The sequence below is a fragment of the Chrysemys picta genome, chromosome 10 (genome assembly GCF_011386835.1).
Source record: "Chrysemys picta bellii isolate R12L10 chromosome 10, ASM1138683v2, whole genome shotgun sequence".
NCBI lineage: Eukaryota > Metazoa > Chordata > Testudines > Emydidae > Chrysemys > Chrysemys picta.
The window spans coordinates 52,159,245-52,179,174 of NC_088800.1; the positions used below are offsets into that span (position 1 = coordinate 52,159,245).

Below are 19,930 nucleotides of genomic sequence, written 5' to 3' on the forward strand. Positions count from 1 at the left end.
AATCTTTCTCTGCTAATACCCACACCTACAATAAAGGGAAATCCTCTCACAACATCACAGTTTTGCTTTGGTCTGGCACGGGAATTAGACGCCAGAGAAAACCGGCCTTGTGGGAATATTTCAGAGGGAGCCCAGTGTGCAGTGATCAGAGAGTGGAGTGAGGGTGCTCTTGGAGGAGCAGTAACGTCCTAGGTGGCAGGGAGACAACGCCCCAATTCTGGAGCCCCCTGAAAGGCTCAGGCCATCCCGTATAATTCACACCTCAGCTGCCAGCACTGCTGGTAACAAGCATCAGCCACAGCCACCATCATCTTCTTGGTGACTGTCTCCAAAACCACCATCATTGCTACTGCTGGCTGCAGTCCCCGCATGCCTTCCGTCCATGCTGCCAAGAACGAAGACTCAACAGCCTCTCAAACAAATGGGGGACGCAGCTAGGGTGGAAGCGACAGGCTCCCTTCCATGACTGCTCGACAGGGGCTGTAGGGGCCCCTGTGTAGGGACAGGATGCGTTAATCATTCAAGGAGTTAGTATCCCCCTTTTTACTCAGCCTTACTGACCCCAGCCTGTCTCCTCTCTTCGCTGAGGGACAGGACAGAGGCAAGGCCTAGCTGGTGGAGGAGTGGGGTGAGCTAAGGAAACCAAGGGCAACTTGAACCTTGTGGGTGGGTGGTTGCAGAGCGCACCCGGACACAGCACTAGGGTCTACAGCAGAACACTGAGGCAGCATCGAACAGGTCCTCCCTTCACTCCGCCCCCTGTATTTGACACTGCCCCCCATGCCCCAGCAAGAGATGTCGGGAAGCTGATGGGACGCAGCAGGGAGGGGAAGCAGCTGAGGGGGACAAAGCATTGAAATAATAACTCCCTCCCTCTCTGAGACGTCCCTTCCTGACCAGAGCCAGGCCCCAAAGCAATGGGGAAAGGCGGGGAAGCCGAGGAGACGCTGTGCCTGCCCCCCTCCCCCACCCCAAATTAACTCTCCATCTGTTTCTTCTTGGCTGAGGCTGATGGCTTATGACAAGGCCTCCTCACTGCAAAGCTGTTTTGCCAGGAAAATCTATTACAAGTTGCTCTAAGAAAGACAGAAATTCTCTCCTTCTGTCTCGCCGCACTGGTCTCTCAAGGTGCCCACCCCAGGCAAGAGAGAGGTTTGGGAGCTGGCGTGCGCGGTCTGCTGCCTCCATCGAGGTGGAAAGCTCGCCTGCTGACCGTGAGGCCAGGACTTGGGCTGCCTCCCTTTCTCCCCTAGGCTCTTGGAGGTGGAGGGCACCTTGTCCATCTCAGGGGGCCAGGCCTACCTTGCCTGTTACAGTCAACAAGAGGACACCCCATTGTACCCCTGTGCGGGGGGGGGGGGGGAGAATGGGGATTCGGCCTTTTAGGGGCTGTAAATGAGAACTCTACACAGTCCAAAATAGACAGGCAATGCAAATCCCATTGGCTATTCCAGTGCTGGGCCACCCTTCCCTCCCAGCACTGCTAATGCAAATCCCATCCCTTGACTATTCCAATGCTGGGCCACCCCTCTCCTCATCACTGCTAATGCAAATCCCATAAGTACCTACATGGGAAACAAATATTTAATAATGGGCTCTTCAATCTAGCACAGAAAGTATAACACAATCCAAAGGTTGGAAGTTGAAACTAGACAAATTCAGATTGGAAATAAGGTGTACATTTTTAGCAATGAGGGTAATTAACCACTGGAACAAATTACCAAGAGTCAACTCATGGTAGATTCTCCAGTGCTGGCAATTTTTAAATCCAGACTGGCTGTTTTTCTAGGAATTGTTTTGGGCAGGTCTCTGGCCTATGCTATGCAGGAGGTCAGCTTCCATGATCCCAGCTCCCCATGAATCTATGAATTTGGAAAACTGGGGTCAAATTCACCAAACTGTTGTGATGGGGGGGAAAAAACCTAAAAAAGAATTCCAAAAAAATTGAAACCCTGTTTTTTTCAATTTGAAACGACTCCTCCTTTCAACACCTTCAACTTAATTAAAGAATATTTTAAAAACGCACTCAGGAAAAGAAAAAGAAAATGTTTCCTATGAACCAAAATTTATTTATGTATTTAATTTTAAGTTCATTGAAACTTTCAGAAACTTTTCATGTTGGATCATCATCAACTTGAAATGAAAACTTTCTTCTATATTTTTTCAGAACAGCCAGCGAACTGAAAAATCAGGTACTTGACCAGCGCTAGTGTTTAGTACTAATGCCAGCTGTGCCACTGGATCCCTTTATAGATTAAGCTAAGGTACGGCCCTTCCGTGCCTCAGTTTCCCCATTGATGCCATGGGGTTAGAAGGATTGGCCTACCTCCCAGGCAATCATGAGTGTTCATTACTTACACACTCGTATGTAATCCCAAGACCAGCGATGAGCTGCACCCCCCACACCACCGTAGGAGCCAGGAGGGGGGTTGATTAGCACTTTTGGGGCCTCTTTTGCTCTATTAATAACTTCAGAGCAGTGGTGCACAGACAAGGCAACAGGCTTCTCAGTGAGTCACAGCTACAACGCAGCACTCAGCCACACATTGCCCAGCTGTAATGAACAGGTGGGTAACGAGGGCAAAGTCCCTTGGTGTGTTGCTCAGTGATGGGTGTCAGAGGCAGCTGTGGGGTGCACGCAATATCAGGGGCAGAGGAGTGAGCTGCAAAGGCCTAGCAGCTCCCAGAGTCCATCCCCTTCCATGCACAGAGCAGTGCTACGGAAAATCCAGGCATTGTGCTGATGGCCAGTGGGATAGCAGGCCAGGTGGAGAACAAGCCAAACCTCTCTGGCTCTGGCTGTCTCAGTGTGGAGCCAGCCCTGAACCCACTCGGCTGGCGTAACTTGGCGGGCTTTGGATCCTAAGGCAGTGACTCCAGTTGACTGACACAGGGAAGAGCTGGGGCAATTGGCTCTCTGGAGCTGCCTTATGGGCCATGCTGAAAGCAGCAAGTCACGTGGCTGGGGATGGTTCTCACCTGGGTAGTGCTGCACTCGGTGCAGCCATATGCTTTGCTGTGCTTTATTTACAGGGGATTTAGTGACCCCACAGCCCCTCCTCCAGTCCCTTGGGGTCCCAAGAGTAAAGGCTCCAGGCCCAGTGCAGTCCCAGTGACAGGCTGAGACAGAGGAGGGAAGGATGGCCTGGAAGACTGGAGAAGGGCTAATGGGGCACCCATCTTTAAATAGGGGGAAAAGGAGGAGCCGGGGAAGTATAGACCAGTCAGCCTGACCTCAATACCTGGGAAACGACTACAGCAATGTATGAAACATTCCATTTGCGAGTACCTGGAGGATGAAGGGGTGATCGCTAGCAGCCAGCATGGATTTACCAGAAATAGGGTAACTGGTTTGGTGGATAGGTGGAATGTGGTGGACATAATATACCTGGACTTCTCCCACAGTCCCACAAGACAGTCTGATAGGTAAGCTGGAGATATGCAGACTCAATGGAACTGCCATTAAGTGGATACAAAATTGGTTAAACAACCACAAACAAAGTATTAATGGACTGATGTCAGATTGGAGGGAGGTCTCAAGTGGGGTTCCACAGGGATCTGTTCTGGGGCCAGTGTTGTTTAACATGTTTATTAATGATTTGGATGTAGGTATAGACAGCATATTGATCAAATCTGCAGCTGACACAAAGCTGTGGGGGGCGTTGCCAACACTTTGAAGAATAGATCTAAAATTCAGAGAGTTCTTGATAAATGGGAGAACTGGGCTAAAGATGACAAAATGAAATTCAACAAAGACATATTTAAGGTGCTACACTTAGGGAAGGAAAACCAGAGACAAAAATAGAGAACGGGGAAAAACTGGCTTGGCAGCAGCACTGCTGAAAAGGATCTGGGACATGTGGTGGATCACAACCTCAACATGAGTCAGAAACGTGCGAAAAAAGCAAGTGCAGTTTTAGGTTGCATTAACAGGCATAGCATGCAAGTCACAATGATAGTACCGTTCTACTGGGCGCTGATTGGGTCTCACCTGGAGTATTGTGTCCTATTGTGGGGGGGAAGGGACAGAGTGAGGGCAGCTGGCTTCAGCAGTGTTATTGAGCATGCTCAGTACAAGCCAAGCAGCAAATTGGGGGGGGGCCTGTGACCCTGCACCCTCTTCCCCCCCACCCCTACGCATTGTCTGTGCACCAATGCACAGAAAGGATGTAGAGAAACTGGAAAGGATCCAGAGGCAAGCAACAAAGATGATCCAAGGGATGGAATCTAAGCCATGTGAGCAAAGACTGAAAGAACGGGGGATGTTTAGTTTGGAAAAGAGGAGATTAAGAGAGGGACATGATAGCGGTCTTCAGATATTTGAAAGGCTGCCATAAAAAAAATGGAGAAAAGTTGCCCTCTTTCACCACAGAAGGCAGGTCAAGAGGTAATGGGTTCAAACTAGAGCATAGCAGATCTAGATTGAATCTCAGGAAAAACTTCCTAACTAAGAACAGTCGGACAATGGAACAGACTCCTCGGGAGGTCGTGGAAGCTCCTTCACTGGAGGTTTTCAAAAGGAGGCTGGACAGACATCTGTCTGGGATGGGTTAGACACAACCCTGCATCTTGGCAGGGGGTAAGACTAGCTGACCCTTGCGGTCCCTTCTCACCATATAGGTCTATGGCCCTGTGGGTAGGCCACTCGCCAGGAACTCAGAAGATCTGGACTTAATGCCCGGCTCTGTCACTGGGTGACTTTAGACACTCAGGTCCAGATCCTCCAAGGTATTTCAGCACCTAACTCCCAGTGATTTCCCTTTGAGACACTGGGCCTCAGCACCCCACCTGTGCGCTGGGGTGAATACGCGACTATCTCACTGCGGCGCTGGGTCATTAAAGATGGTGATGCACGCACATACTCTGCTGTTCTAGGGACTGCGCTGGCGCATGCCCCGTTCCACAGTGACTAGCCCATCAACCCAGGGCGGGGACGTTGGGTGTGGGCCTGCTCAAAATGTATCATGGGGAACTTTTTCTTGTCCCTTCACAAAACCAGCCTGGTCTCAAAGATGAACACCTCTGCAACATTTGCTTTTTTTTCAAAATTTTCTACCCCCCCCCATTTCCTTTTCTTCTTCCCCTCCCCTGTCTGTTTGTTCAGAACCTGCAGAACCAAAACAACTTTGGCTTTTTTGCAATGAATCACTACCATCCTCTCCCGCCCCGTAACTGACCCCTTTCCCCATGGGATTCCCCATCACCACGGGACCGATGACCCCTCAACACCCTTACCACCACCTCCGGTTTCAATTAGAGCGGGATGACTGCCTAAATCCCAGCTCCTGGAGCCCCTGGTAAGCCCAGGAACCTAGGAGTGGCTTTAAAGGTGGCTCAGAGCCTGTGGCGGGGGCTGAGTTGGTATGATGGCCCCAGCATCACGCCCGTAAGGTTGTGACTGGCTGTGGCGGAGGAACCCCGTGAGATCCATGTAGCAATGCAGAAGCTGCTGATCCCTGCACTGCACACCGCTCTTAGCGCCAGGTGGCCTGCAAAGGTGCTGTTCATGCCCCAATCGACAAGCTGCCAAATGCAGTGTAGCACTGAGTGAGATGCAGCACTTGCCTCCCTCCCCGTCTGGCATCTCGGGGCACAGAACTCCCTGGGTCTGAACCTCCCATCAGTGCACAAACCCTTGGCTCCCATGAACACGTTAATCCTACAGTCCCCAGAGGGGGGGAATGAGGGGCAGAGCCTGCCTGCCCGTGATGTGTGACCCCTGGATTTTTCTCCCCAGTGACAGTAGCTGGCGCTGCCCCCACTCGGTCCTGCTCCACTGAGAGATCATAGAACCTCTCCACTCTTTGTCTGGCTCCCAGACCTCCTGGTTGCTAGGGCACCCTGACATTGCCAAGGGTGGATCAGTGCAGCTGAGTTGCACTAGGTATAATGCACCCACCTCTGCCCCCTTCACCTTTGTTCCCACCACTAGGCCGGGCGGCTGGGGACATCCGCTCGCTGGGCTGAACAAAGTGATGGCCACCTCTGCTGTCAGCAGGCCCTTCATCCAGGCCAGCACGCAGGAGACCCAGTGTGGAGCCAGCACAGGCAGGGAGCCAGAGCGAACCACAGGGTCTGTCCATGTCCAAAGCCTCCCACCCCACGCCCCACGCTTTATAGGCACTACAGCCACATCCTCACCCTTTCTCCACCACTAGGAGGTGCTAGAGATCCCTGGGCACCCATTCAGTCCTGCAATTAAATTGATGCCACTGCAACCAGTGTTTTAGCTGGCTGGGGGCAGCACCCTGTAATGCAGCACAGGGCTCTCTCCCAGGAGGCTGGCAGGTGTTACAGGCTAGAGGAGTCATCCCCAACCCTCCACGAGGGACCCCTCCCCCTGAAAGCACTGCCCCCCTCCCCCCCAGGTGCCCCTTCTGCCCAGCAATCTCTGGTTCTCCCTCGGCACTGAGTCCTCTGTGCACAGGGCAGATACAGCCCCTTCGCCAGAGGGACCCCGGGAAGTCAGACTCCAGGGCTCAGTCAGTCCTTGGCCTTTCACTGGCACTGCCAATAAGGGGGACACTCATTGCCAATGGCACTGAACTCACCCCCCAAGCAGGGGTTGCCATGGAGACACCCACCAGCCACCGTTGACTTGGTCTGGATTTGAATTAGCAACCCAGCACAGAGGCTCCTTAGCCCGGTCCAGCACCCTAAGGGTTCGGACATTGTCCCTCCAAATGCCTGGGTCTGGACAGCAGATGGCTAAGAGAGGCGATGCCAGTGGGCTATGAATTCAGGCGTGGTGTACAGAACGTGACTAGGAACACGTCATTCACCCTTTCATGCAATATGAAAACCAGGGGTCACCCTATGACCTTAATAGGCTGCAGACGTCATACAAACAAGAGGAAGTATTTCTTCACTCAACGCACAGCCAACCAGTGGAATTCATTGCTAGGGGATGTTGTGAAGGCCAAAAGGCTAACCAGGGGTGAAACAAGCCCCGACTACGTTCATGGATGATGGGTCCATCAATGGCTATTAGCCAAGATGGGCAGGGACACAACCCCACGCTCTGGGTGTCCCTAAACCTCTGGGTGCCAGAAGCCAGGCGTGGCAGATGGGTGGATAACTCCATAACTGCCCTGCTCTGTACACACCCTAAGACTCTGGCACAGGCCAGTGTCGGAGCCAGCAGAGCAGCTCCCGAGTTCTTCGATCCCCTGGGCTTCCCTGCACTGGCTGGGCAGACAGCCTGAATGAGGTGGGCAGCAGCTTTGGGGAATGTTGGTCCAATGGTCCATTCCAAGACTTGGAATGATCCTCGTCCTTCCCAGCTGGGGGCAGTGATTGGCTGCAGGGCTGGCACCCTGCGAGCACTGCAAACTGGTCTCCAGGAGGGCAGTCTGGAATGCCATGGGGCCAGGCCCCCAGCACTGCCATGTGCCAGATAACCCCACCCTTTTCTCCAGCGTAGCCACAGGTTAACCCCGTTTACTGGGCACGGTCACACCTGGGGGCGGGGGGAGGGAGCTTCACCTTCCGGTGAAATGCATGAGGCCAAGATGCCCATGGCTGGAGTTTGGGGAGGGCTCAGAACCCAGCCTGCCTCATTGCAGCTGAGGATCAGGCCCTGCTGCGCAGGGTATGGTCAAGAGGGCTGGGCAGAGATCTGCGGGAGGGGAGGGGGGGACAGTAGGAGGCGGTGGGGTGGGATTCCACAAAGGCTTGGGAAGTGCTGAGCTAGGAAGGCCAGACAAGTCCCCTGGCCAGACAGAATCCCTGAAGCAGGGATAGAGAACATGCAATGAAGACCCACAAATGGGATGCCTAGCCCAGATTCCCCACCACCTGCCCACTGCTCCCACGGCCACCCCACCCGACAGGAAAGGGCAGGGCGGCGCAAGAATGCTTGGTGGGCTGTGACAGCCCCTGAGCACTGCCGACATGGGGACATGCACCGAACAGAGCGCCCTGCCCCAGCAGCCAAAGGAAAACCCCGGGATGATCCAGGGCTCAGGCAGAGCAGGTTGGTATCTTAGAGAGGGAACCAGGAACCAGGCCAATGTATTTCTTGTGACTATGCTGCCCCTCGCTGGCTGGTCTCAAAACAGATTTCTGCACAGACATTTATTTGTATTTCCGCAGGCCCTAGCCAGGGCCTAGCTCATGCGCTGCCCAAGCAGCAAGGAAAGGTCTGGCCAGTGTTTCCATGATGGCATCAGAGAGGTTTAGCCCCACCCAGGACATCTCCCAGTGACTCAGTGCAGCTGGGAATAGGGCAAACACGTTTGCAGCAATTGGGGCGTTATGGATTTAAATCAGTTTGTTTCTGTCCATCCAGGAACTCTCTCTCTCTTTCTCACACACATACACATACACACAGTGTGGTGCCAACACTTGCATTTTTATCATGAGTCTCACAATAAGTGATGTTTTTTCTCAAAGCCCCAGCTCCTGGATTCAAATGAAAGGCAAAAATCCCACCTGTCATTTAAAAACAAACAATGTTGAGCTTAAAACAGGCCCCAACCACCCACAAAAGGGAAAGAAATGAGAAGACAAAGAAAATGAGCCCCAGTTTTTTTTGTTGTTGGTTTTTTTTAAAAGCTCATGATTTTTAAGTCAATCTCATGATTTTGAGGCCTGACTCCTGATTCTTGAACCGTCGGGGTTAGGAAAACACAGGCCATTTTATAACTCACCTTTATGCAGACCCTTGGGCCCAGATTCCAACGTGGTGTGAGCGAGTGGCACTGCTGAACTGCGTCCCCTTACAGCAGTGGCAATGGCAATTAGCTGAAAAGAAGCTGCTAGAAACTAGGAAGGGTGGATATTATCATAAGGAATCTCGGGAAATGCTGCCTAGATTAACAACAAGGAGTCTGGTGGCACCTTAAAGACTAACAGATTTATGTTAGTTCGGATGTTCGGATGCATCCGAAGAAGTGAGGTTTTTACCCACGAAAGCTTATGCCCAAATAAATGTTAGTCTTTAAGGTGCCACCAGACTCCTTGTTGTTTTTGTAGATACAGACTAACACGGCTACCCCCTGATACCTGTCTAGATTAAATTACTCTAAAATGGATACGAACCTGTTTGAAAGAACGTATTGAAAGCGTAGTTATCAATGGTTCACTGTCAAATGGGGGCCACCATAGCTAGTGCGGTCCCACCGGGGGCAGTCCTGCATCTGATGCTATTCACTATTTTGATTAAATAATGAATAACGGAGTGGAGCCTGTGCTTACAAAACATGTGGCTGACATGCAGCCGGGAGGGGTCGCTCGCACTAGAACTCAAAAACGACCTCAATAAATTGGAGACTTGCTCTGAAATGAACAAGATGAAATTCAATAAAGACAAGTGAAACGTACTACATTTATGAAAGACAAATCAAATACACAGCTACAAAATGGGGACTAGCTGTCTAGGTAGTAGTATGGCTGAAAAGGATCTCTGGGTTAGAGTGAATCCCAAATTGAATAAGAGTCAACAATGGGATGCAATTGCAAAAAAGGCTAATATTAATCTGGGGTGAATTAACAGGAGTGTTGTAAGAGACGGGAGATAATCATCCGTCTCTACTCAGCATTGGTGAGGCCCCAGCTGGAGTCCTGTGTCCAGTTCTAGGCACCCCACACTTTCGGAAAGATGAGCAGCCCCAGTTCAAGCACCTGTGCCCAGCCACACAGCACACTATATCCCCGGTGCCAGTATGAATGCAAACATCCCTGATCTCAATAGCACGGGTCCTGCTCCCAGCACGTCCCCCAGGCCAGATGTGCTGGTCAAAGCAGTAATAATGCCCTCACCCACACAGCGATTGCTGCACTGACCACTTCCCCTTGCTAAGGAGTCTGCTGGCCCAGGGACTGTTTAGGAGGCAGCAGGTCCAAGATTTCTCAAAAGAACCAGAGCGGCATGGGGCTGCTGGCCTGATCCACGGGCCAGTTAAAGAACATAGCAATAACAGACATGGCAAGCTGCTGGTGTGTTACTGCTACCATCTAGTGGACAGAATTAGCACTGCTGCACAGGCCCTATGCTACTAGCTACCAGGAATTCTCTTAGGTCGGGGCAGGACAGATCCAAATTCAGTCCTTTTTGTTGCAGTGAGGCTTCAAGTGACAACAGGGTGCAGCACAGTTAGAATACCACATAGCATTTATGTCCTGCCAACTCTTTAGGGCCCACAGCTCTTTACAAAGGTGTCATTATTCCCATTATACAGATGGGGAAACAGAGGCACAGAGTGAGGCAGGCTCTTGCCCAAGGTCACCCAGAGAGCCAGGAATAGAACCCTCCTCTCCTGCTTCCCAGATCAGCACCATACCTACCCAGCCACATCACTGTGCCATCCCAGCAGGCCACGAATTTATTAACTAAAGTTTAGAATTCACAGGATTTGGAAAATTTGAGGAAGAACCACCATAAAATTGGTGAATTGTAGGAACTGCCAGAACAACTCAGACCAAGGGTTCATCTACATCAGCATCCAGTCTCAGTACTAGCTGCTTTAGAGGAAGATAGGAGAAACCCTGCAGTAGCAGTTATGGGATGACAAACCCTCAGGGAAAGTTTCCTCCTGACCCCCATTATGGAGAGGTTGACTTGTGCCCTGAAGCATGAGTGTTTATATTTCCTCCCCAAACTCTTGTTTAGTTTTTAATGTTTACTATAACAGCTCTAGATACTCATGTTATCCCTAGATGTGTCCAGTCCCTCTTTGAATCTTCCTAGGTTCTTGGCCTCTGTGACATCTTGTGGCAATGAATTCCACAGGCTAACTGTGCACAGTGTGAAGTCATTTCATCTTAGTTTTGAACTATCAATTTCACTGTTCTTGTACAAAACCTACCAAACCCTGCTTCCCAGTGTGGGCTTCCAAGTGTATGACTGAAAATGACCTACACAAATAACAACATAGAGTAAACGAGGGGCTTAATTAAAAAACAAAACTTTATTTGGTCCATTGGAACCTGAGTTTGAAAACCACCCATGGATAATTTGTATCATACAGGGATTACAGATCTGATTTACAATTGATAAAATAGCCTGTGTTTCATAAGAGCTGGACAGTATTTACAGGGTTAAAAATATTCACAGCTCAGAGAGAGAGAGAGAGAGAGAGAGAGAGAGAAAAGAAAAGGACGGAATTGTCCAAAGGAGGAAAGGAAAGAACAGAACAGATCGTTTGACAAATAAAAACTACAAATGACAGAGCTTGGCTCAGCTGCTCCCTGCCATTGGGGGGCCAGCAGGGTCTGAGAGGCAGCGCACGTGAAGGGGCAATATCCCCACAGCAGGGATCCCCCATTCCCACCTCCCTCCTTCCCAAGGAGCACAGTGCAGACCATAAAAACAGAAGGGAGGAGAGAAGTGTCCCACGCTCACAGCCTGGAGGATAAACATAAAACCTGGGGTCAAAATAAGCCTTGGCACTGCCAACCCCCTCGGTGCCCAGCAGAACGCCAGTCTGCCCCCAGTCTGGGTCTCTACAGCACAGCTGATCTCTCAGGGTGAGACGACTGCTCAGGGGGGATAGCCTGGCAAGCTACCTGGGCAGGCCTCAGGCCTTCCTGTGCTGGAGAATCTGACCAGAGGCCTGACTGCCTAGGGACCGAGCGCCTGTTTCAGGACCTCGGAAAAGCATCATGTTAATAAGGGCAGGTAAATGAAATGGGTGGCTCCAGGGCTGAGCTAGGGCTGATTCCGTCTGAGCATTGCCCCCCCTCATTAAAAACACAGAACATTTCCCAAGAGCCTTTGGGGGGAGATTAGTGCAAAGCTTAAAACCAGAGTTAAAACCGCCCTGGGATTTTCATGTCAAAGGGCCTGCTATGGGGGAGAGGCTTTGCTGGGCCAGGGGAGTCACCTGCCATGGGACCCGGCTGGCTCAGAATCCCACACACAGAGGTGGCAGCATGGGGGGCTTGGGCCCACCTCGCTAATCAGTCATGAGCACGGATCTTCTGCTAGCACCCAGTGGCCCCAGGGACTGCACTGTCACTCCCATGATACCCCATGCCCACGCTCTCCAACGGGCCCCATGACGTCTACTGCACAAGGCGTTTGCTGCCGTTCCAGCCTCGCTGCCTCTGCTCTGGACATGACCCTCAGCCCCTGCTCCCTCTGCCCTGCAAACCCCACAAGGTGCCTGGGCAGAACCCCCTGCCCCACCAGCAGCTCTGGGACCCCTGCAGAGTGGGGCACCTGGGGGGCAGGGATTCCCTGCCTAAACCAGCTGGGATTTGATTGGCCGTTCAAAGTAATGATCATTTAAAAAAAATAAAAGTCAGTGCATGGCAAAACTTTCAAACAATGGGGGAGGGGCGCGAGTCTGCTCAGCCCCCAACCTGTGTCCGAACCCCAGTGCTGGCTGGTGTACCCGCTATGCTGTACCTACCCCATACACTGATAGCCCTGGAGAATCCCCGCTCCAGCTGTGCCTTTCACCTGGGCCCAGCCATGTGCTCCACTGAACCATCAGTCAAGCTCAATTGTTTGTGCAGCGGCAGCTCCGTTGGCTTCCCTGGTGCAGAGCAGGCCAGGATCAGGCCTGACAGCCTGTAGTCAGGCCATCTCTGGCTGGCCTCCCTACGCAGCTGGGGCAGTGGTGCTAGGGGTTGAGAGGCGCGCTGGGGAAGGCTGGACTGTCAGTGCCAGGGGACGGTTCTCCAGCACGGCTCATGGCTTCTCTCCTAACACTGCTCCCCATGGCCAGTACTGCATAGTACACGTGTGTTCCTCGCACACACTGAGCGTGGGGGCTGGAATCCCACACATGCCCCACATCTCACGACGCAGCGCAGAAAAGGGCTGTTTCACTCCATTTTGGTAAAAGACGCTTTGTAAAACGCTAACAGCTGCTTTTCAGATGAAATCACCACCCCCACTCCTAGGGGGAAAAGCAGCTCCGAGCAGCCTCGTTCTGCCCACTGCAGGACGGGGCTGCCCCCAAACACTGTTCTTTGCCCTGGTGAAATGTAGACAAACATCCCCCTGCAGGCCACGGGACAAAAAACTACTGGTCCCAGAAACCTCTGGGGCATAAGGCTTTACCCAGAGTTGGTTTGGGGGCACAGAGATCAGAGGCGGGGGCACTGACCAGCAACTTTTACCAGATTTGTAGGTCATGTAAATTCCCAGCCTGATCTTCCTCTCCCTGATCTTCACCATCAGCCTCCTGTCAAGCCGCTGGCATGAGATGTGGCTGGAGGCAGAGATGTCAGCGCCCCAGGCCAAGCCGGGCCGAGGCGATTCCATGTACCCATGGCCATTTAAAGCAGCAGCACTTTCCCGACAGCCCATGCGAGCCCACTTCAGCTGGGCTGGCCCCCTGGCCGCCTCTGTCCTTGCCAGGAGCTTGGTCTCACACTAGCTCTCAATTCTCTTTTGCTGGCAAATAGCCGACAGAAAGACAAGGCAGGGCCCAAGGCTGGCTCCACCGGGCCCCAACCAGCTTGCTGCAGCCCTGCTTCCACAGCGTCCAGGCGGGCATCACGGAGCCAGGTCCCACAGTGCCAGGTGGGCAGCAGGGAGCATACACAGATGGACAGACGTCAGTCAGAGGTATATTGTTTTTTGCAGCATCAGGTGCCTGACGCTAGCGGGGGGAGCAGAGTCCTGAGTGGCCGTAGGGTTTGGAAGGAACCTGCCTCCCCGCCCCCGTTCTCCTCCCCCAGCCTGGCCAAGGCTCCCGGCTGCCCTGGCAATTGGTGGCCATTCCTCCAGACCAAGCGCATGCGCTGGAGGGGCGGGGGAAGGGCCAGGATCCTGAGACTGCCCCCGCCCGGCTCCCTGTAAAGTGCGTGCGTTGGCGGAGGGGGGTTGTGCGGAGGCAGGGAGGGGAGCGGGGGGAGAGGGGGGATCCCCAACCCTGAGGGAAAGGCGCTTGGCAAGATGCTGTGGCGCTGCCCCCTGGTGGCTCAGCACCGCCGGGTCGGGAAGCAGCCCGAAGCAGCCGGGGCCAGAGCCTTGGTTAAAGCGAGAAGGCAGAAGCAGGAGAGGGGCAGGGAGGGCTGGGCTGGTTGTCATAGCGGCCGGGGCCCGTGCAGCCCTGCCACCTCAGGGGTGAGCAGCGGGTTGTGGGTCCCTTTTGTTGCCATCCAGTCATTGAGGAAGGCCTGGGCGGCTTTGCGGTGCGCCAGGCGGTGGGTGATGGAGAAGCCGGCGTTGCCTTCCAGCTGGGAGAGGATCACCAGCACCTGTCTGCAGGGGGAGAGGGGTTAGTGGGGCTGCAGCCAGAGCCTGCTCTCAGCCCATGGGTGCAGCTACTGAGAGACACGTGCGCTTATGTGGGGCTCCCTCATGCAGGGCCTTGCTAGGGCCATGGCCGGAAGCTAGGTTCCCTCGCCAGCCCAAGCCCCGGCCACCCCGGCACCTGATTCCCTGCCCAGCCCGTGCCCCATAGGGGTCTCTGTGGTCGAGCTGGTGGCACCAGATCCCCTCGCCAGGCCATGCCCCAGGGGGAGGGGTCTCTCAGTCCGGGCCGGCATTGCAGGCCCCGTCACACGGCAGCCTCATTCCTGGCATTCCCCGAGGTGCCCTTCGCCCCGGTGGGGTGCCCCTCACCTGTGCAGTGGTGGCACGCTATCCTGTGTTTTCAGGCTGCCCCGCGTGGACACCACATTGAAGCTGTCTGTGCAGTCACACTGGACATGCAGGTAGGACTTAGGGTGCCGGTTCTCCACCACCACGATCAGCCCCGCCCAGCCATGCGTCAAGTAGTAGCAGGTCATCCCCTCGCGGCCCTGCCGGGACAACCAGCAGAGTCAGATGGGCAGGCCCCTCCCAGCCCCTGTGCCAGAGCCACAGAGTCAGTGCCTGGTGCCTGCCGTCACAACAGGAACCCTGCCAACCAGAGAGCTGCCGGCCTCTCCTGCTCACCCCAAGCTATCCAAGGCACCTGCCCTCGCTATGCATCACCAGTATTTACCCACCTCGGCACCCAGGGGAGGGAGGGATGATCCTGCAGGCGCAGGGATGCCCTGTGTCCCTATCCCCTGCCCTCCCTGCTCTCCAGGGACTGAGCCCATTCACACCCCCATGCACCCCAAGCAGGGTGCCTGCGGGATCCGCCAGCCAGGCACTGCCCTCCCACCAGCCCGCCCTACCCGCCTGGAGGGAAGCCTGGCCCCCAGAGGTCAGGGCACACGACTGAGCTTAGCCGGGCTCCCTGTGGGTGAGGGACAGAGAACCTGCAGCAAAGGGGAGACCCTCTCCAGCCACAAGCAAGAGCCACCAGCTGGGGGCAGCGGTAAGCTAGGGGCGAGCAGGCAGAGCGCCAGCTGGAGCTGCAACATCCACCCAGTTATTTGTAGTGCACTAGCTCCAGCCCGCTAGTGTGCGTCCCTCTCCCCGGGCTGGGAGGCTGCAGCACAGACGGACCCGGGGGTAGCCCGTGTGTACCGACCCGTCAGCCAGCAGCTTGGGACTCAGCTGGGCCCTGCACCCACCTCGTGCCGCTCGCCCTTGTTCTCGGTCAGCAGGATGATGGCGTCGGCCAGCGTGGTGGGCTGCGCCTCGACCTGCTCCACCATCACCAGGCGGGAGCTGTAGATGGCCAGGATGTAACTGGCGCTGTCGGCGGGGGGGCTGGAGACTGGGGATACAAAGATGGTTCAATGAGGGGGCGCACCAGGCCACCTGGCCCCCACCATACTGCCAGTGCTTCCCCCTGCATCCAGCTTGTCCATCAGATTCCAATTCAGCTCCTGCTGCTTGGGACAGGATGCTGCCCAGGGCACCCTGTTCCCTTCACCAGCACCTCGCCGAGCTCCATCGACATCACAGGCCCCTTGGGACAGGCCTTAGTCACCCCCGGACAGGGGAAATCGAGGCACAGGGTGGCGCTGTTACTGGCCCAAGTCACATAGCGCCTGGAACAGGAAATTCTTGAGTCAGTCTGCAGTGATTGGAGGTGACTCACTAGCCAACTGCTGGTACAGCTGGCTCTGGGGGAGCTCCTAGGAGGCAGAGGACTGGCAGGGCTGGCATTGGGCACTCAGCCTGGCAGAGGGATCTCTGTGCCTGGAGGTACCAGGCTGGGGAAGGGCAGGGTGAGCTGTTCTGATGGTGGCCCTCTTTCCCCCGTGAGATCGCAGGAGATCGCTTGTGTCTCATGAAACGGAGATGGGGCGCAGTGCTGGAGAGACAAGGACCTGGACTCTCGCCAAGCTACCTTCCCTCTCCGACTCACCCACACCACAGCCCCTCAGGGCAGGCTGCAGGGACATGCCCAACCAATAGGGGAAGCCACACGGAGATACCACTGCCCCCCCATCCCCTCTGCCCCTGCCTGCAGCACAGGATCGAGGCGGCAGTGCAGCCGGACCCACAGCCCGTCCCTGCAGGGCATGCTCAGCGGGCTGGTGTGCCGAGCCGGGAGCGCGCCTGGGGCCTCACCCTGGCCAGAGGACGTGCTCGGCAGCGGGGCGTTCCAGTGGTTGAAGGCACAGCACACGACAGCGTACTCGCCCGGCTCCAGCATGACATCGCAGTTCACAAACTTCTTCACCGCCCGCTTGCTGTGGGCCACCAGCCGGCCCAGGCTCAGCTTGTTCCCGCTGGTGAAGGTGGCGCGGAACACCATGATGCACAGGTCCAGCAAGTGGCTGTCCACCGTGTCGGAGCGCCTGCCAGGGGAGAGGGGGGAAGAAGTCAGGACTGCGCCAGCCATGCCCCTGCCCACCCGGATGCGGAGGCTCTAACCAGGGGATATGGCTTTACTGCCAAGCTGAGCTGTGCTGCCGTGAGCAGGACAGGTCAAGCAGAACAGATCCACCAGCTGGGCCTGGGGAAAGCATGGCAGAAGCGCCCCCTAGCAGCAGCCAGAGTACTTTGCAGGCATAGTTTTGTAATCCAGGGTAGGGCTACAGGGGGCAAGTGTGTACCCAAGAAAGGCTCCCCCTGCTGCCCGGATGCCCTTTGCCTGACACAAACCCCTCCTGCCTGCAGACAGCTCAGGTAGAGGGAGACACAGATCTTGGTCATCTTTCCCCTTCATGTGTCTCCTGAACCGAGTCAGTGCTTTACACCCGCAGCCGGCAGATGGGGCAGAGCGCTTCCTGCCAGGCCCTGTTCTCATCCGCAGTAAGCAGCGCCGAGGCATCGCAGCAGAGCCACCTTCCCAAGCCAGCCCCAGGAGGGAGGCTGGGAGATTGCTGGGGGAAACGCTGATCCAGGCCATTCCCAGCCCAGGCTGCTTTGGACAGTCAGGGAATAACAACAGCTGGCCTGTCGCCAGCACCACTTGAACAAGGATCCCAAAGAGCTTTGCAAATGTTAATGGCAGGGCAGGATTATTATCCCCATTTACAGTGGGGAAACTGAGGCCCAGAGCATGGCAGTGACTTGCCCATGGTCACCCAGGGGCAAGGGGCAGAGCTGAGAATGGAACCTCAGACTCCTGGCTCCCAGATCTGTTCCTGCACTGCTTGTCTGAACTAGATCCAAGGCGTTGCTCCTTGCCCAAGTGCCAGACCTGGTTTCCCTGCCTCACCTGCTGCCCTCCTGGAAGAGAGCAAACTCCAGCGCAGCACGCTCCAGCACCGTCAGTGAGGTCACCGTCACGGGTCCACTGGCCTTGTTGGGGAAGGTCCCCTGCACCCGAACCTCATGCCAGTCTGAGTGGAGCTTGCAGATATCCACTGAGTCAAAGTATCTGCCAGGAGTGGGGCCAAAGCCGGTGTCAGTTCCAGGCAACGGCAGCCATGGCTGGACTGGGGCTTGCAAACCCAGGCTGCACCAGGGCCTTGGTGAGTGGATCCAGCCCCACCCTACCCACCGCTGGACAACAGAGCACCTCCAAGGAGGATGCAGATGGCTACCCACGGACAGGAGCCGCACCAGGGGTGGGTCAGGGTGGCACGATCCACATCCTCTGCAATGGAGAAGGGCTTCCCAGTGAGCAGGGGCCAGGCCAGACTCGCCCCAGCCAGCACGCTCAGCCCCTCTCCTTGCACGGCTCCCAGGCTGAAGCCAGAGCCCGACGGGGTGGCCAGCAGGGGGTGCTACAGGGATTGCCCATGGAGACCTGGCCCAGGCTCCCCAGCCCCTGGCATTCCCGGTGGAAGAGGCAAGGAGTGGGTGGGAAAGAGGGAGAGAGCGGCAGAAACAAAGGAGAGCAGCACTGAGGGACTGGGGGATTAAATGGCTCTTCCCCCAACTAGTACAGCCCCTGCCCCGATACCCAAGAGCCTCAAAGGACCATGAGGGGCTAGAGGCGTTTTAGAGGGAGAGGATTTCCCCCTTCAGGAGACAGCACCGGCATGCTGATAACCACTAGGTGGCGCCAAAGCACCGCACTTGGCCAGGGACAGGTGATGTGGGCACAGCCCAGCCAGCGCTGCACCAGACCCTGCCAGCCCTGCCCCTGGGGCCCTGAAGGCCCACAAACAACCAGGCACTCGGGTTTAAGTCTCCTCTAAGGTGGCATACACCACTGGCCTGGGCCCACGAATCGCCAGCAGCACATCTGGCAGGAGACAGGCAGGACTTCCCCATCCCAACACTGGCCAGGTCTGACCCTGCGCCACATACTGGACCCACTGGGATCACGGGCGGGAACCAACACAGACCCCTGCCACAGGGGCCAACCCGCTGCACTGCCATGGCCAGAGGGGCTAGCGAGGACTATCTTAGCTCAGAGACCTCCCAGCCCCTGGAGCATTTACTACTGACTCCGAATGGGGCATTTTAATGCAGTCTGTGTATCTGTCCATGTCTGACCTCGTGCCCAACTACCCACGCTCATGAGCCTCGGCCCCAGGCTGCCATGGGAACCCAGGGGTCCTCTCCACAGGCTCTGGGCTTGCCTTGCCGTGGAGTACACGGGAGCCCGGGGACAGGGCAGGGCAGGGTTCAGCCCTCAGGATTTCTCCAGAGCTGTGTCCTGTCCCAAGTGACGGCTTCCCCCACGCCCCACGAGAAGCTCTGAGAGAGCTCAGGAGCAGCCATTTTTTTCCTGATTTAGGGGCTAAATTTCCCCTTTTGTAATTTTATCCCGTTGCCCCTTCTCCTTCTCTTTAAGCCACCTCCCTCGTCCCACACAAACCTCAGTACCCTCCCACCCCCAGCTGCCACTCAGCCAAGCTCTGCCTAGCTTGGCTTTTTTTGAAGCTGGACTCTCAGTGCAGATGGCAGCAGAGTCTGATCTGAGCTCAGGGATGTTGGGATCTGGGGCTCTCGCTAGATTCAGTCCCAGGGGAAGCAGGACAGGCCCGGGGGGCAGCTGCCCAGCTCCTGTCTCCTGTTCTATAATAGATAACGGTGAGGCCAGGAATTCGGAGTCCAGCAGGGCGAGGGGGACCCAGTGTAGCCCCCAGGCGCTGGCATGCGGGGAGCCCCTGCTCGGCTTTACCTGATGAAGTCGCCATACTCCATCCAGAAGACGCCCTCGCTGCTCCCGTGGGGCATCAGATCGTGACGCAAGTGCACCGGCCAGTGGGGCCACTCATCGGACCAGCTGCCATTCCAGGAGAAGCGGCCCCAGGGGTTCCGGAGCCGCAGGAGTCTGATGGGGCAGAGGGAACAGCCCCCAGAATCACAGCAGTGCCAGGTGAAGGGCACAGCTACTGCACTCGTCAGCTACAACCCACTAGACAGTTTTCATCTCCCGAGACTCTCTCCCTCCACCCCCCGGAAGTGAGCCAGCACAAAAGCACAGCGTCCCCAAAACCAGGGGACTGAAAGCATGGCCTGACCCAGGCCTAGTGCAGCCAGGGGCTGTGCAATGTCCTGTCCTCACTCTGCCACTACCCCACTCCTGGGCTCCCAGCACAGCTCTGCCCTGCCAGTGCACCTCAGTTCAGACCCCAGCGCCCCCTGCCTGCTATCCCAGCCCTGGGCCCCCCACACCTCCGCCAGTGCCCCTCCATCCTGTATCTGCTGCGACCCATATACCGTCCTTACGCTGCACTCAGCAGAGGCCATTTGCACGACAGCACCGAGGGCAGGGTGGTGTGATGTAGGCAAGCC

At 55.7% G+C, this 19,930-nt stretch overlaps 1 protein-coding gene across 13 annotated transcripts in view; it reads right to left on the minus strand.

The window, feature by feature from the left end:
• Window positions 1-10,891: 10,891 nt before the first annotated feature.
• The window catches only part of CAPN15 (calpain 15), a 109,446-nt gene continuing 100,407 nt past the window's right edge, over window positions 10,892-19,930 (minus strand). For 12 of the 13 annotated variants that reach the window (XM_065558697.1, XM_005295568.4, XM_042854134.2 and 9 more), the window contains 6 exons: window positions 19,314-19,466; window positions 17,454-17,615; window positions 16,358-16,587; window positions 15,409-15,554; window positions 14,525-14,703; window positions 10,892-14,161 (listed from right to left, as the gene is read on the minus strand). In XM_065558697.1, the coding sequence (XP_065414769.1) occupies window positions 13,984-14,161; window positions 14,525-14,703; window positions 15,409-15,554; window positions 16,358-16,587; window positions 17,454-17,615; window positions 19,314-19,466 (1,048 nt within the window). In that variant the 3' untranslated portion in view covers window positions 10,892-13,983. Of the gene's footprint in view, window positions 14,162-14,524; window positions 14,704-15,408; window positions 15,555-15,574; window positions 15,832-16,357; window positions 16,588-17,453; window positions 17,616-19,313; window positions 19,467-19,930 lie in introns of those variants that run through there. The other variant, XM_065558698.1, reaches the window with a different exon arrangement.